A 12,441-nucleotide genomic window follows, 5' to 3' on the forward strand; every position below is an offset into this window, starting at 1 on the left:
TGGCTCGGTGGCTTCTTTCTGCCTGCCCCACTTCATCCACCCAGGGTGGCATAACTGTCAGAGCTGCCGAGTTTGGAACTGAGCATTCAGGTTCGAGTCTCGGTGTCGGCTCGCCATTCTGTGATTCTGGGCACAATGCATGTGACTGTATATTATTAGTGCTGCTCTGCCATCGGATCAAGTTCAGACAGGGCCTAAAAGCTCACAACAAAGCCTTAATATAAGGAAAGATAAACAGAGACCCATTTCCTGGCTGGTTTAAAGAAAGTGATACCAGAGAAACCTGAGTAAATCGCGGCTTCCCCATTTAAATTGTGTGATCTTAACCAAACACTTTATTCAATCGAAACTTTTTTTTGCGTCATTATCGGGTCTGAAAGCATTTTACAATTTGTGAGCTCAGACTACCAGCTGTCAAACTTACCAGTTTTAATAACTGCTTGTCAGTGCAATGTTATACTGTGCCTTCTTGATGTTAAAACTTCCACGTGATAAAGAAATACACGTTTTTGAATTTGGAAGGTATTGGACCATATTTCACGTGATGCTTTGCATGATTTACATATTACACATTTTCAGGGCTGGCTCGTGCACGGGCTCTAAGATGCGAGCCCGACCCTTGGCTAGGCTCCCCCTGTTAATGTGTTGTCTCGCCCACCTCTCATTTACAGAGAACTTTGTAGCCCACCCCACCCCCAGAGGCACCGGCGCGCACTCTCTCTTTCGCTCTTCCTCTCGCTGTGAGACCGCCCACAGCTAAGACCCCAGTATAGATTTAAAGAGAGACTGCACTCGGCCCCGCTTCATTCAATAAGCGCGCTGATAAGCTGCACCCGCTGGCTCAGTCAGACTCAGTCACTGTCCCGTCGCTGCGCCCAAGCTGCTGCTGCGCCCTCTGCTTTGCTGCGCCACGACCAGGGATGTTAACCCAGAGAATCCCGCCGGGCATGCTGCTGCTGCTCGCCATCTCCGTGTGCCACCTCCTGGACAGGCGCACCGTCCACGGTAAGCACTGCCGACCCCTTAATAAACCTCTTTTGAAACATTTTTTTTCTTCATTTTTCATCAGTATTGTATGTTCTTTGGACCCTAAGCTGCCCTCATGTTTCCCTTACATCGTGACAACTCTCCTTGGCGCATGCGATGCGCTTCTTTTCGCCGACGCAAGAATTTCTCAACTTTTCGTGTTTTTTCTCCCCGCTCATATACCTTTCACTCCAATGAAAGCTCCAAAGTTTCGCTTCCACAATCTGCCTTTTGGGGCTGCAAATGCTGGAATTGTCCGTGTAAGGTGTGAGTAATCCCAGCTGGAAGGCGACTGCTGGGGTTTGGCTGCTGCGGACGCCCGGCGCTGTTCTCCGGTTTGCGCGGAACCAGGCGCCCCTCTCAGCACGGGGAGTGAACGGTGCTCTGCGGGGGCGAAGCCGGGAAGCTTTCCCGGCACCAAGCCGCAAGGCCGCTGGACCACCATGTGTCCACAGCTCGAGCCCTGCCCGCTGGCGCCGCAAAATTCCCAATGCACTTTCCAGGGAAGATTCTGTAAACATTTTCGAAGAAAGCACTTCTCTCTTTGCTTACAGTTTATAGAGAGACATTTGAACACGGAGAACAGCAACAGGAAAGCATTGTGTGTGAGTCTTAACTTTTCCACCAGGAGGACGTTACTTTTGTGGCCCGACGTAGAGCTGTAGAATGTAGAGTAAATAACTCCCGCCCCGTTTTTTGTTTTCCGTGTAAAGGCTTCGGAGCCGTGGTGGAATGAGCTGCACAACTGTACATGATGCAATATAAATGTGCATATTTTCACATGCATTTATTTACATATATATATCTAGATATATATGTACACGCGCGCACACACTTTTGCGTGTATTAACTATATGCAACACTCATGTTTGTATATTAATTGCAGCTGTGTGTTCATATAAATGCGTCTGTGCGCATATAGGTGGATGAACCCTTAATTACTTGTTAGTGTTTTTCTTTACTGTCTCACACGTGTTTTCACCATCATCAGACTGCCCGCACTTTAGGGTAACAAGATATGCAGATGTGTGCAAAGTGCTCGTACGTGGTGAACTGCAAGCAAGGGTCTCTCTCCCGCTTTGTGTTAATGTGGCAGGCAGGTGTCTGGTGCTGTTTGCGTGTTGTTGTGTTGCAGAGCGCTAGTAAGGGTGCATGCACACTGAGCGGCGGCTCCGTGCCCCACGGTGGGCGCTTGAAAGTTTTGGATAGCGCGGTTAAGTGTTACTTGTTCGCCTGCGTAGAGTAGAGGTAGCCCCGGGTCTAGCCCCTCAGACCCTCCACATCGGGAGGGGTCCCGCCGCTCAGCCAGCAACGCTCCATCACTATCACGACTTTTCACTCTTGCTGCCGGGGAACAGCGCTGGCAGAGTGCCCCTGGCCCGGACCCAGAAATGACAATATAGATTACAGTTACAAAGGAAAACTGTTTCAAATTAAAGTGCAATCCGTCTCTCCCAGAAACCACACCAAGGAGCGGGAGGCGCTGTGCGCGGCTCTCAGGGGCACGGCTGCGCCGGCGAGTCGTGGCCGCTCGTTTGTCGCCAGAGGTGCGTCACCGCACCCCTCCTCACTACTTTACACAGGGCCAAAAGAGACACTAAATCTATGCGCGTGGGGCATTTGTGCAGAATCACGTGCCTTTCCACCGGTGGCTCTGGAGTTGGAGTGGCTCGTGCACTATCAGACTCGTCTGTGGTGACCCCTGACAGCCACGTAACCCTTATACAGCCACACTCTCTCTGCTTTTTGCCTTCTGTTCAACTCCTTTGATGGCTTCCTTCTTTCCACAGTTGCCCTCAAGCACAATGGCTTATCGAAAATTCGCTGTTGGTTAGAGTGCACACGAAACAGCCCGTTGCGAATATAGCTACTCCCATGGAAAGATCTAAAACAGAAAGTTCCTTGGTATAAATGAACGCCGGGCCGCTACCCCCCCCCCCCCCCCCCCCAGCATTCCTTAAACTGTGGGGGGCACTAGCTGTGTTGTGTGTGGCCGTCTGAATATAAACATAAACGTTGTCATTTGAATGAACCTCGGGCCTCAATAACACCAGCGCGACTTACACTCTGGTGTGGGGCCCTTGCGCGCGAGTGGAATTCCATCCAAGCTACCTTGTATGGTTAGAAGGGGACGAACACCCCATGCGCGCGAGTAAATAAATCATGGCGAGCAGCCCGCTGCCCTCGAGTGCGAGGTGCCTGTTTCTGTCCGTGTACAGCTTGTGTGTAACACTGCAAGTCAATCACGATGATGACCAGCCCTCTAGTGAGATGTCCCTGTGATATGCCTGTTTCTGTCCGAGTGCAGCATGTTGGTAATGAGTCATGGCCAGCTCGCTGCCCTCTAGTGCGGAGAACCTGTGATGTGCCTGTTTGTGTCTACGTGCAGCATGTGTTTATGAGTCAAGTCCACCTTGCTGTCTTCTAGTGCGGTGTATCTATCATGTGCCTGTTGGTCCGTGTGTAAATCATTCAGGACAACCAGCCCACGGGACTCGAGTGCGCAATGCCTGTGGCGTGTGCCTGTTTCTGTCCCGTGCAGCATGTGTCTGTAATTGTGCTGCGTCTGTTTTTGTTCGTGTGCAGCTTGTGTGGAAATGATTCTTGATCACCAGAACGCTGCTGCCTTGGGGTGCGATGTGCCTGTTGCGCCTATTGTGCCTGCGCTGTGCCTGTTTCTGTCCGCTGCGGATGACAGTTGCCCTGTGAATGTCATCAGCTCGCCGAGCCCGGGGCCGGGCGGCGCGGCTGAAAGGGGACCCGTGAAAGTAAACAGTCTGGCTGCGCGCGTGTTGTGTCTGGGGCCTGTAACTGACACTGATATGGCTGCGCTCTCTCTTGCAGCCGGGAACTGCTGGCTGCAGCAGGGGCGCAACGGCCGCTGCCAGGTGCTCTACCGGACCGAGCTCAGCAAGGAGGAGTGCTGCAAGACCGGGCGGCTGGGCACCTCGTGGACCGAGGAGGACGTGCCCAACAGCACCCTTTTCAAGTGGATGATCTTCAACGGGGGGGCGCCGCATTGCCTCCCGTGCAAAGGTAGAGCTCTGCGCGCGCGCGCGCTCCCTTCGCAGCGCTCCCTTACCGCGCGCTGCCAGGCATGGAGTGTTAGAGATTTTTAGGAAAGTCCGTTTTTAAGGAAATTGCTGTTTGATCATGTGTGCCTGATTATAAGGGACAGGAATAAGTGATAACTCAGACATGGACATACTTTCCATCTGGGGTTACGAGCCTCAGGTCAGGCGAGCTGAGCTCACTGGCCCTCATTTCAAGATGACCTGCCCCAACGTCTGCCCCCGACTCTGTTTTAAAGCAGCTGATGAAATGCTCGAGTCTGACACTCTTTTCTTCTCTAGAGACCTGCGAGAACGTGGACTGCGGGCCCGGGAAGAAGTGCAAGAAAAACAAATATAACAAGCTGCGGTGCGTTTGCGCCCCCGACTGCTCCAACGTGACCTGGAAGGGGCCGGTGTGCGGCCTGGACGGAAAGACCTACAAGGACGAGTGCGCCCTGCTCAAGGCGCGCTGCAAGAGGCAGCCCGAGCTGGAAGTGCAGTACCAGGGCAAGTGCAAAAGTAGGTGAACCCTGCGCGTGACTTCTTCGACTCGATGGGTGAGGGGGTACATTGTAGCGCTATTGACCTGCTGCTGAATGTTATAGTGCTGTGAGGTACAGTGAAGTGCCACTGAGGGACTTTGTCGGATGCTCTGGCGAGTGCCAGCCAGGAGCGTTCTTTAGTTGTCAATGAGGTGCATATTGTAGCGCCGATGAGGTGAACTATGCAGCCCTAATGACGCGCATTGTGTAGTGCCTGGGAGGTAAATTATATAGCGCCAATGAGGTACACTGTTTGATGCAAGTGAGATACGCTGTGTAGGCTCCTAGAGGTACACTGTATGGGGCCAGTGTGGAGCATTATATTGTAACAATGAAGTGCATTGTGTTGTGGAAGTGATGCGCTATAAAGGGCCAACGAGGTGCAGCGAGTAGTGCCAATGAAGTTCACTGTACAGTGTCATTGAGGCTCGGTGTGTGATACCACCGCAGTGCACCGTTAGCTATCCATCAGGTACATTGGTGCAGCACCAGTGAGGTGGTTTCTGAAGTGCCAATGGGCTGTTGGCCACATGCATAGTTGCTGGTGAGGTACATTGTGTTGTACCATAGGTGACCTGTATGCATCCAATGGGGCGCAAGGTGTACTTTCAGGCAGTGCACTGTATACTTACAATGAGCTGTGCCTCGTAATCCCAAAGAGGCGCACATCAGTGCAGCAATAATGTCAAAGAGGCTCGCTGTAGTGCATCACTAAGAGATCAGTGAGTTGTGCCGCGTAATGCCAAAGAGGCGCTCTGTATTGCATCACTAATGGGTATCCGGTGTGCCGCATAATGCCAAAGAGGCGCGCCGTAGTGCATCACTAAGAGATATCAGTGAGCTGTGCCGCGTAATGCCAAAGAGGCGCGCTGTAGTGCATCACTAAGGAGTAACTGGTGTTGGCGTAATGGCAAAGAGGTGCGCTGTAGTGCATCACTAAGGAGTAACTGGTGTGCTGCGTAATGCCAAAGAGGTGCGCTGTAGGTCATCACTATGGAGTATCTCTGAGTTGTGCTGCGTAATGCCAAAGAGGCGCGCTGTAGTGCATCACTAAGGAGTAACTGGTGTGCCACTAATGTCAAAGAGGCGCGCTGTAGGGCATCACTAAGGAGTAACTGGTGTGCCGCGTAATACCAAAGAGGCGCACTGTAGTGCATCACTAAGTACTGGAGTATCTGCCAGCTGGGCCGCATAATACCAAAGAGACGCGCAGTAGTGCATCACTAAGGACGGGAGTATTTGCGAGCTGTGCCGCGTAATGCCAAAGAGGCGCGCTAATGTGCATCACTAAGAGGTATCCTGAGCTGTGCCGCGTAATACCAAAGAGGTGGCTAATGTGCATCACTAAGAGGTATCCTGAGCTGTGCCGCGTAATACCAAAGAGGCGCTCTGTAGTGCATCACTAAGGAGTATGCGCGAGCTGTGCCGCATAATACCAAGGGGCGCGCTGTGTATGGTCGGTGTGGTGCGCCTGTGGTACCAAAGAAGGATCAGCCTAGTGCCAAAAGGCGCACTGTGCCCTAATAATGAAGTGCACTGCGGGGCACCTCCGAGAGCCGCACACAGCTGAAAGTTGGAGGGGGACTGTTACGCCAGTTCCCCAGTAACGGATGGCTGCTAGTAGATCCCGTTGGAAGCACATGGATTTCTGAAGATCAGCTGAGCTGTATCGAAGGACAGTGTAGTGGATTCCAGGCACATCATCCTGCTAGCCAGGTGTCCTTTGATTTCAGCTTGGACTAGATGTGGTCATTAGAAGGGTCCCGTACGGTCCCTTGTAAGCGCCATCTCCTGGTGGTCAGCTGCACTTTCCACCAGGTGGTCACCCTGAGTTTCAGCGGCACCCTAACCATTTGCGCATTGCAATTGTCTGGCACCCTAAACATTTGCGCATTGCAATACGCTGGCACCCTAACCATTTGCGCATTGCAATACGCCGGCCGCCCGTTGTGTGTTTTGCCTCGTTCTACACACTTGTTTCCGGTTTGCTGGGCCTGCTGTTGATCTCTGTGCCTCGTTGTCTTTATTCCAGAGACCTGCAAGGACGTGTTGTGTCCGGGAAGCTCTACATGCGTGGTGGATCAGACCAATAACGCCTACTGTGTGACGTGTAACCGGATCTGCCCGGAGCCCACGACACCGGAAATGTACCTGTGTGGGAATGACGGAGTGACCTATGCCAGCGCCTGCCACCTGCGGAAAGCCACATGCCTGCGGGGCAGGTCCATTGGCTTAGCCTACGAAGGAAAGTGCATAAGTAAGTATGCAGGTTGTGGAAGACGTGCCCGGCTGTCCCTGGACTCAAGGGTTGCGGCCGGGGTGGAGACTGCATTTGAAATTATGTTGCAAACAACTTCTAGCGCCTTCACATGGAGTGGAACACGGAACTATATACGTCCAGCCGAACAAGGAAAATTCAATTTTACTGGTGGGACAAACATAGTGAAACCAAAAGACATCAACAACCATTTCCATAGTTAAACTGCAATTGATTGGGACTGTCTCAATAGCAGACCATGACTCGACTTCCCCCTGTGCTATCAGCAGCTAGTTTGTATTCCTCACTGGTCCATTGGGGTTTCCAAATGCAAAAAGAACTATTGATGGACAGAATGCTGAACAATGTCATACATTCACCCCAGTACAGAGATCTGGGCCTAAATCCATCGTTGTTTTGCTCACCATGCCATTCCAGTTTGGACCCAGACAGAGGCGCAACTAGAGGCAAATTTCGGGGGGGGGGCTGAGCAAAAATTTCGGGGGGGGGCTGAACTTTAAGCAATAAGCAGAGTGGAGCTGCAGGGGCTCTTAGAAGGGGTGAAACAACAGCGAGGCCTCATTAACATGTAAATGGTCTTTTAAAGACCTGTGAAGTGCTCGGGTGCGGCTGCTTTTTTGCCCGGGAAGGTGTCTCATCCCGGGCTGCCACACACGACGGGGAGTGGGGGGGGGGGGGCTGAAGCCCTGTGAGTCCAATGGGTGTTGCGCGCCTGGACCCAGCCATATGCAAATCAGTCATGACCCTGTGCCCAATGGGAACAGTCCAGGCCGAACTGCCAGGCCAGGTCCTCCCTGGACTGGAAACAAGCATCCTAGGACCGGTTTCGGGGTTTCACCCCTCTTCAGCCAGGATAGCTTGATTCCAGTGGCATGGAGAGCACGGGACTCACGTCTGAGCATACCCATCCCACTCGGGGTGACAAATGCAACAAGCATTGGCATAGCCAATAGGTCTCGCCTTTGGGACCTTATAAGTGTTTAGCCATGCAAGTTACATAACTAAATACTTATAAGGTCCCAAAAGCGAGACCTATTGGCTATGCCAAGCGGCCATGCGGCCGCGAAAGTGAAAGCAATCGCAATAACATCAAAGAGCCCTCTCAATAAGTCTCGCCAGACCAGCGCATTCGCTGGGTCAGGCGAGACCTAAAAAGAACTATTGATGGACAGAATGCAGAACAATATCATACATTCACCCCAGTACAGAGATCTGGGCCTAAATCCATCCTTTTTTTGCTCCCCATGCCATTCCAGTTTGGACCCAGCCATATGCAAATCAGTCTTGACCCTGTGCCCTATGGGAACAGTCCAGCCCAAACTGCCAGGTCAGGTCAGGTCCATTGGGGTTTCCATCAGGACAGATGAACTCGTGCCTTGGGCATGTCTGCCTCTGGGGCCAGTAGGCCCAGCAGCTCTTTTACTGTGACTCGCCCCTTTAGAGGAGTGTGCCTTGCACCTTTGGTCATCAGGGTAGGTGTGGCGCACCGCCATGTTGTGGGTAAAGGCAGGAGCCTGTTGATATGCCTTGTGGGGGTAGGCGAGGAAGATCTATGACTTTACAGAGCGCCCTTCTTTGCACTTTCTGAAACACACCTGTTAAAAGGGCGGTTCTTATCACGTGCCTGCAGGAACACCACCTCTCTCTGTGCAACATCTGCACCACTGCCCAGCAAATATCCGATGTTTCCTGGTCCTTGTCCGGGCCATCTGAATATGTTATGAGTAGGTACAACATGTGCTATATTCCAATGCTGACAATTCATCGGTTCGTATATTCCTTGACTCCGAAGGCAGTTGTCTGGCTGCTTTACTCCAGTTTCTCTGTGTGTTCACTTCTCTCTAATTGCTACCTCTGATGACAGGGCAAAAGACATTTTAGGGTTTAGGGTGTGCAGTCCCTTGCATGGTGCGCTACAGTTTCCCCTGCTTTTATGATGGTAAGTAAATCAAGCAATGCTCAGAGTCGTGTTTGTGCCACATACACACCCTAAGTAAAAAAAATCCCAAGGGGTGGGGGGGGAGTAGTCAACACATTGCGTAGGAAAGTTGCCTAAAGTAACATCAAGTAGCACCAGCATCGCATCACGGGGCGTTCCATGGGTGGTATCTGGGTGTTCCTATGCAACCACCCATGGGGTTTGACACAAGTCCTGATCAAATAACATTTGTAGACAGAGATTTGTGCCAAAATCAGGTTTAACTTAATTACCTCAAGCTTTGCGTTTGTGCTGCATGATACACCACACAAAGTGGGGAAAATATTAAAGCCTCTCTTCCCACTGGAAGGCCCCACTTCCAGTACATAACCATGTTTGACAGAACTGACCCACACACACTCTTGCACCCTATGGTGCATGGCAGCCTAAGGTGCACTGTCACTGGGGAATGAAAAAGCTCAGCATATCTTGGCACCATTGATGGCTTTGCTGTGTAGAACCACACTTTTGTAAATGTCCACCATCATGTTGAATAGTGCCATCATTCTTGAACTGACGACTTTCCCCCATCTCCTCTAAGGATCTGGAGAGTCTAGCTTCCAATGGGTTGTTACTTCTTGGGGGCTTGTGAGCAATAACGCAGAACCCCGTTTCACAAATCACTTTATCTCATTACCCGTGAAACAAAGACGTTGTGAGGCATAGCCAACAAAAAAGGCATACATTCGCGAGGTTCCCGCTGCGCGCGGGTGTGGCCGCATTGCGCCTGCGCCTCGTCTGGGCACGCGTAAAGCGAGCAGCTCCTTCACCTGCCACTGTTTTCTCTTTCAGAAGCCAAGTCCTGCGAGGACATCCATTGCAGCCCCGGCAAGAAGTGCCTGTGGGATTTTAAGGTGAACCGGGGCCGCTGCGCCCTCTGCGACGAACTCTGCCCCGAGAGCAGGTCCGATGAGGCGGTGTGCGCCAGCGACAACACCACCTATCCGAGCGAGTGCGCCATGAAGCTGGCGGCGTGCTCCCTGGGAGTGGTCCTGGAGGTCAAGCACACGAGATCGTGCAACTGTAAGTGAGCTTTTACAGTACCCTTGCAGAACTTACAGGCTTCTGAAGGCAATCCCTCGGTAATGGAGATGTGCAGCCCTCCACCCAAAATCAAGGGGAGCCGAGAAACCCCGCGCACCGATTCGCGTCTGAATTGTCTGATAGGTAAATTCTGGCAGATGTTGGACGAGCCAGTGGCCAGCTGCTTCAAACACCACCAAGGCCGCGATTACCCCAAAATAAAAGCACCATTGTTAGCAAGGGGTTGCCTGAGAACATCTTTCCGTCCCTCTGTTTTGTGTCTTAATCTGTCGGCTTCGATGTGCCTGGCTGTGTGTGCTTTATTAACGCTTTGGTTGCCATAACTTCACCAAAAAGAGCTTTTCCGCTTTAGCCTCGGGTGCTGACCCCTCAGCGGCCTGTGCTAACCCCACGCCAGTAAGCAGCAGCAATAGACCACAAGAGCGCTTGTTATCTGATTTCAGGACCTTCAACCAAAGCCTGGCCAGTGGGTGATTCTCCAGAACTCTCCGCAGTTAAGACACTCTAGATTATGTAGGGGTCCCATTAAAGAGGGTGCCAGGGGGCACCGGTGCAAGCCTGGTAGAATGCAACGCTGTATAGTGGCTGTGCTGCGGGGGCTTTCAAATCATGCTCTGAGCTTTCCGCGCTGCTGCTGTTGCCCCTTTTAAACAACAGCTCCCCTGTATTCCCCATCTAGCCATCATCGAAGACACCGAGGAAGAGGAGGAGGAGGAAGAGCAGGACTACGGCTTCCATATATCTACATTTCACTGGTAAAACCAACCAAACTTCAGCCCTCGGCCAAGAACCCCACCCCCCTCCCCCAAATGTCCATACTGTAAATACGTGTATGCTTTATTTATTTGGGGAAACTGATACATATAGTTGAGACTGGTAGGCCCTTATTTATACTGTCATGATTTATAATTTATACATTAACTGTCTGGTGGACTGTACACCTTGTTTTGAAGAAATAAAAAGGAGGAGCAGTATTATTTATTCTGAAAGACCTTGCTTGTAAAATAAAAATAAAAACCTTCTTGTGAATGTCATTTCCTCAAAGCTTACCCCTCAAATCACCAGCATCGCTTTCACCGGTGTCACACACCTGCATATTCTTTAACCAGCTCGCATGTCAGCACCTTTCATGTTTATTTATTGGATTGTATTGTGGTTCTGTACATATACCTCTTCCCCCCTCGCCCTGACCCCACCTCGGGTTCTGTTTACAAGGAATGTTGGCTGACCGAGAGAAGGTGTACCAGAGATAAATAAACACGCGGTGCACTGAGCTATCTTAAAGCAACCACTCAACCCTTCCCTTCACGTGTGACCAGAGGTGTAAAACTGGATGTGTGAAGTCATTAAAGTATTCGACCCAATGAAATGAGCTAATGCAGAGTGGGTGGGTCTTTTAGGAAAACGTCTTGTTGTGTCCTATGTTACAAGTAACGTTTATTGTGTTTACTGTGCAGTCTTTTGTTCTGAGAGAGCCCAGCGGCGCTGCTGTATTTTCTGTTTTTATTTAAAGTTATATCAGAGCTTTATCGGATCAAGTTTCTTGCTTTTCACAGTACTATGTTTTTTTCCCCTCCGGTTCAATTTTATATTTTCAAACATGGAACGTTGAATATGAAAGAAATCATTTAAATATATAGTTTTGTACTTTTCTACCATGTAAATGTGCGGTGTATATAAAAGTATAAATGTGTATTTGTAAATAAGTTATGAGTGAAAACAATAAACATGAAATTTTGCCTATAAAGTCTTTCTTCGTTTCCTTTTCTTCGAAAGAGTTAAAAGAAAAAGTATAATTGTCATACGTTTTAGAGAGCCAGCAGTTCAAACGAAAAGACTTGGTGAGAAAGCACAGAACCCTACTCATTGCACAACAGTGTCGAGAAAGAGGATGATAGAAAAGTGTGTACACATGGTGCATTCCAGAGGTTGGAGGAGGGATGTTTTGTATCCAATATGGCCGCCTCATCTGGTTGGACGCTGCAGGGGCGGGTTTACACAACCAGGGCCAATGAAAACCAGCAGTCTGTACCTTCCCTCCGTTTCTATGAAACCCATTCCCGGCCTTTTCTTGGAGGCCGAGTTCCCACACTCAGCTTGTCAGGCGCTTCTGGCATTTCCCAACTTTGAGACGTTCTAAGGAAATTTTTCTAAGGAAATCCGAGTTTATCCGAGGCGAAAGCCGAGTGGCAGCCTGCACTCTAATAGCCTGTCAAAGTAAAAAGTGAAACAGAGAAGTTGTAAAATAGGGAACCCTAGCGACCACAGCAGCAAAAGCCACAACATTCAGTGTTGTTTAAGCGCGTGTTATTTGAAACTGTTATATGTGCAATGTTGTTTGTTGTTTGGTTTCTTTTTCTGTATGATGTATACAGGAGGCCGACCGTGCACCACATTTAGAACACGACCCATCACCGGGCTTTAAAAGTAAATATAGAAAGCTCTGTTTTCAAAGCCCAAATCTCACCGGCAAAGCAAATACAATGAGACTTCGGGAAGTGACGGAAAGCTTGTTTCTAG

The 12,441-nt window shown here is 50.4% G+C and overlaps 1 protein-coding gene across 2 annotated transcripts; it reads left to right on the forward strand.

The window, feature by feature from the left end:
* The first annotated feature begins 603 nt into the window (after window positions 1-603).
* Window positions 604-11,668, forward strand: FST (follistatin). Of its 2 annotated transcripts, XM_085631256.1 has the most exons (6): window positions 604-1,005; window positions 3,871-4,062; window positions 4,380-4,598; window positions 6,654-6,878; window positions 9,670-9,900; window positions 10,601-11,668. In XM_085631256.1, exons 1-6 carry the CDS (start codon window positions 921-923, stop codon window positions 10,678-10,680), a joined length of 1,032 nt encoding a protein of 343 aa, XP_085487382.1. In that variant the 5' UTR covers window positions 604-920; the 3' UTR covers window positions 10,681-11,668. The 2 variants fall into 2 exon arrangements, with proteins under 2 accessions (XP_085487382.1, XP_085487383.1); XM_085631257.1 differs by lacking the exon at window positions 10,601-11,668 and having other exon boundaries at window positions 790-1,005; window positions 9,670-10,138.
* Window positions 11,669-12,441: the final 773 nt, after the last annotated feature.

This window comes from Triturus cristatus, chromosome 2_1 (genome assembly GCF_964204655.1).
Source record: "Triturus cristatus chromosome 2_1, aTriCri1.1, whole genome shotgun sequence".
Classification (NCBI taxonomy): Eukaryota; Metazoa; Chordata; class Amphibia; order Caudata; family Salamandridae; genus Triturus; species Triturus cristatus.

Coding starts and splice junctions, on each gene's coding strand:
- FST (XM_085631256.1), top strand. CDS start 921: ATGTTAACCCAGAGAATCCCGCCGGGCATGCTGCTGCTGCTCGCCATC. Junction 1,006..3,870: donor GGACAGGCGCACCGTCCACG/GTAAGCACTGCC, acceptor TCTCTCTTGCAG/CCGGGAACTGCTGGCTGCAG. Junction 6,879..9,669: donor CTACGAAGGAAAGTGCATAA/GTAAGTATGCAG, acceptor TTTCTCTTTCAG/AAGCCAAGTCCTGCGAGGAC.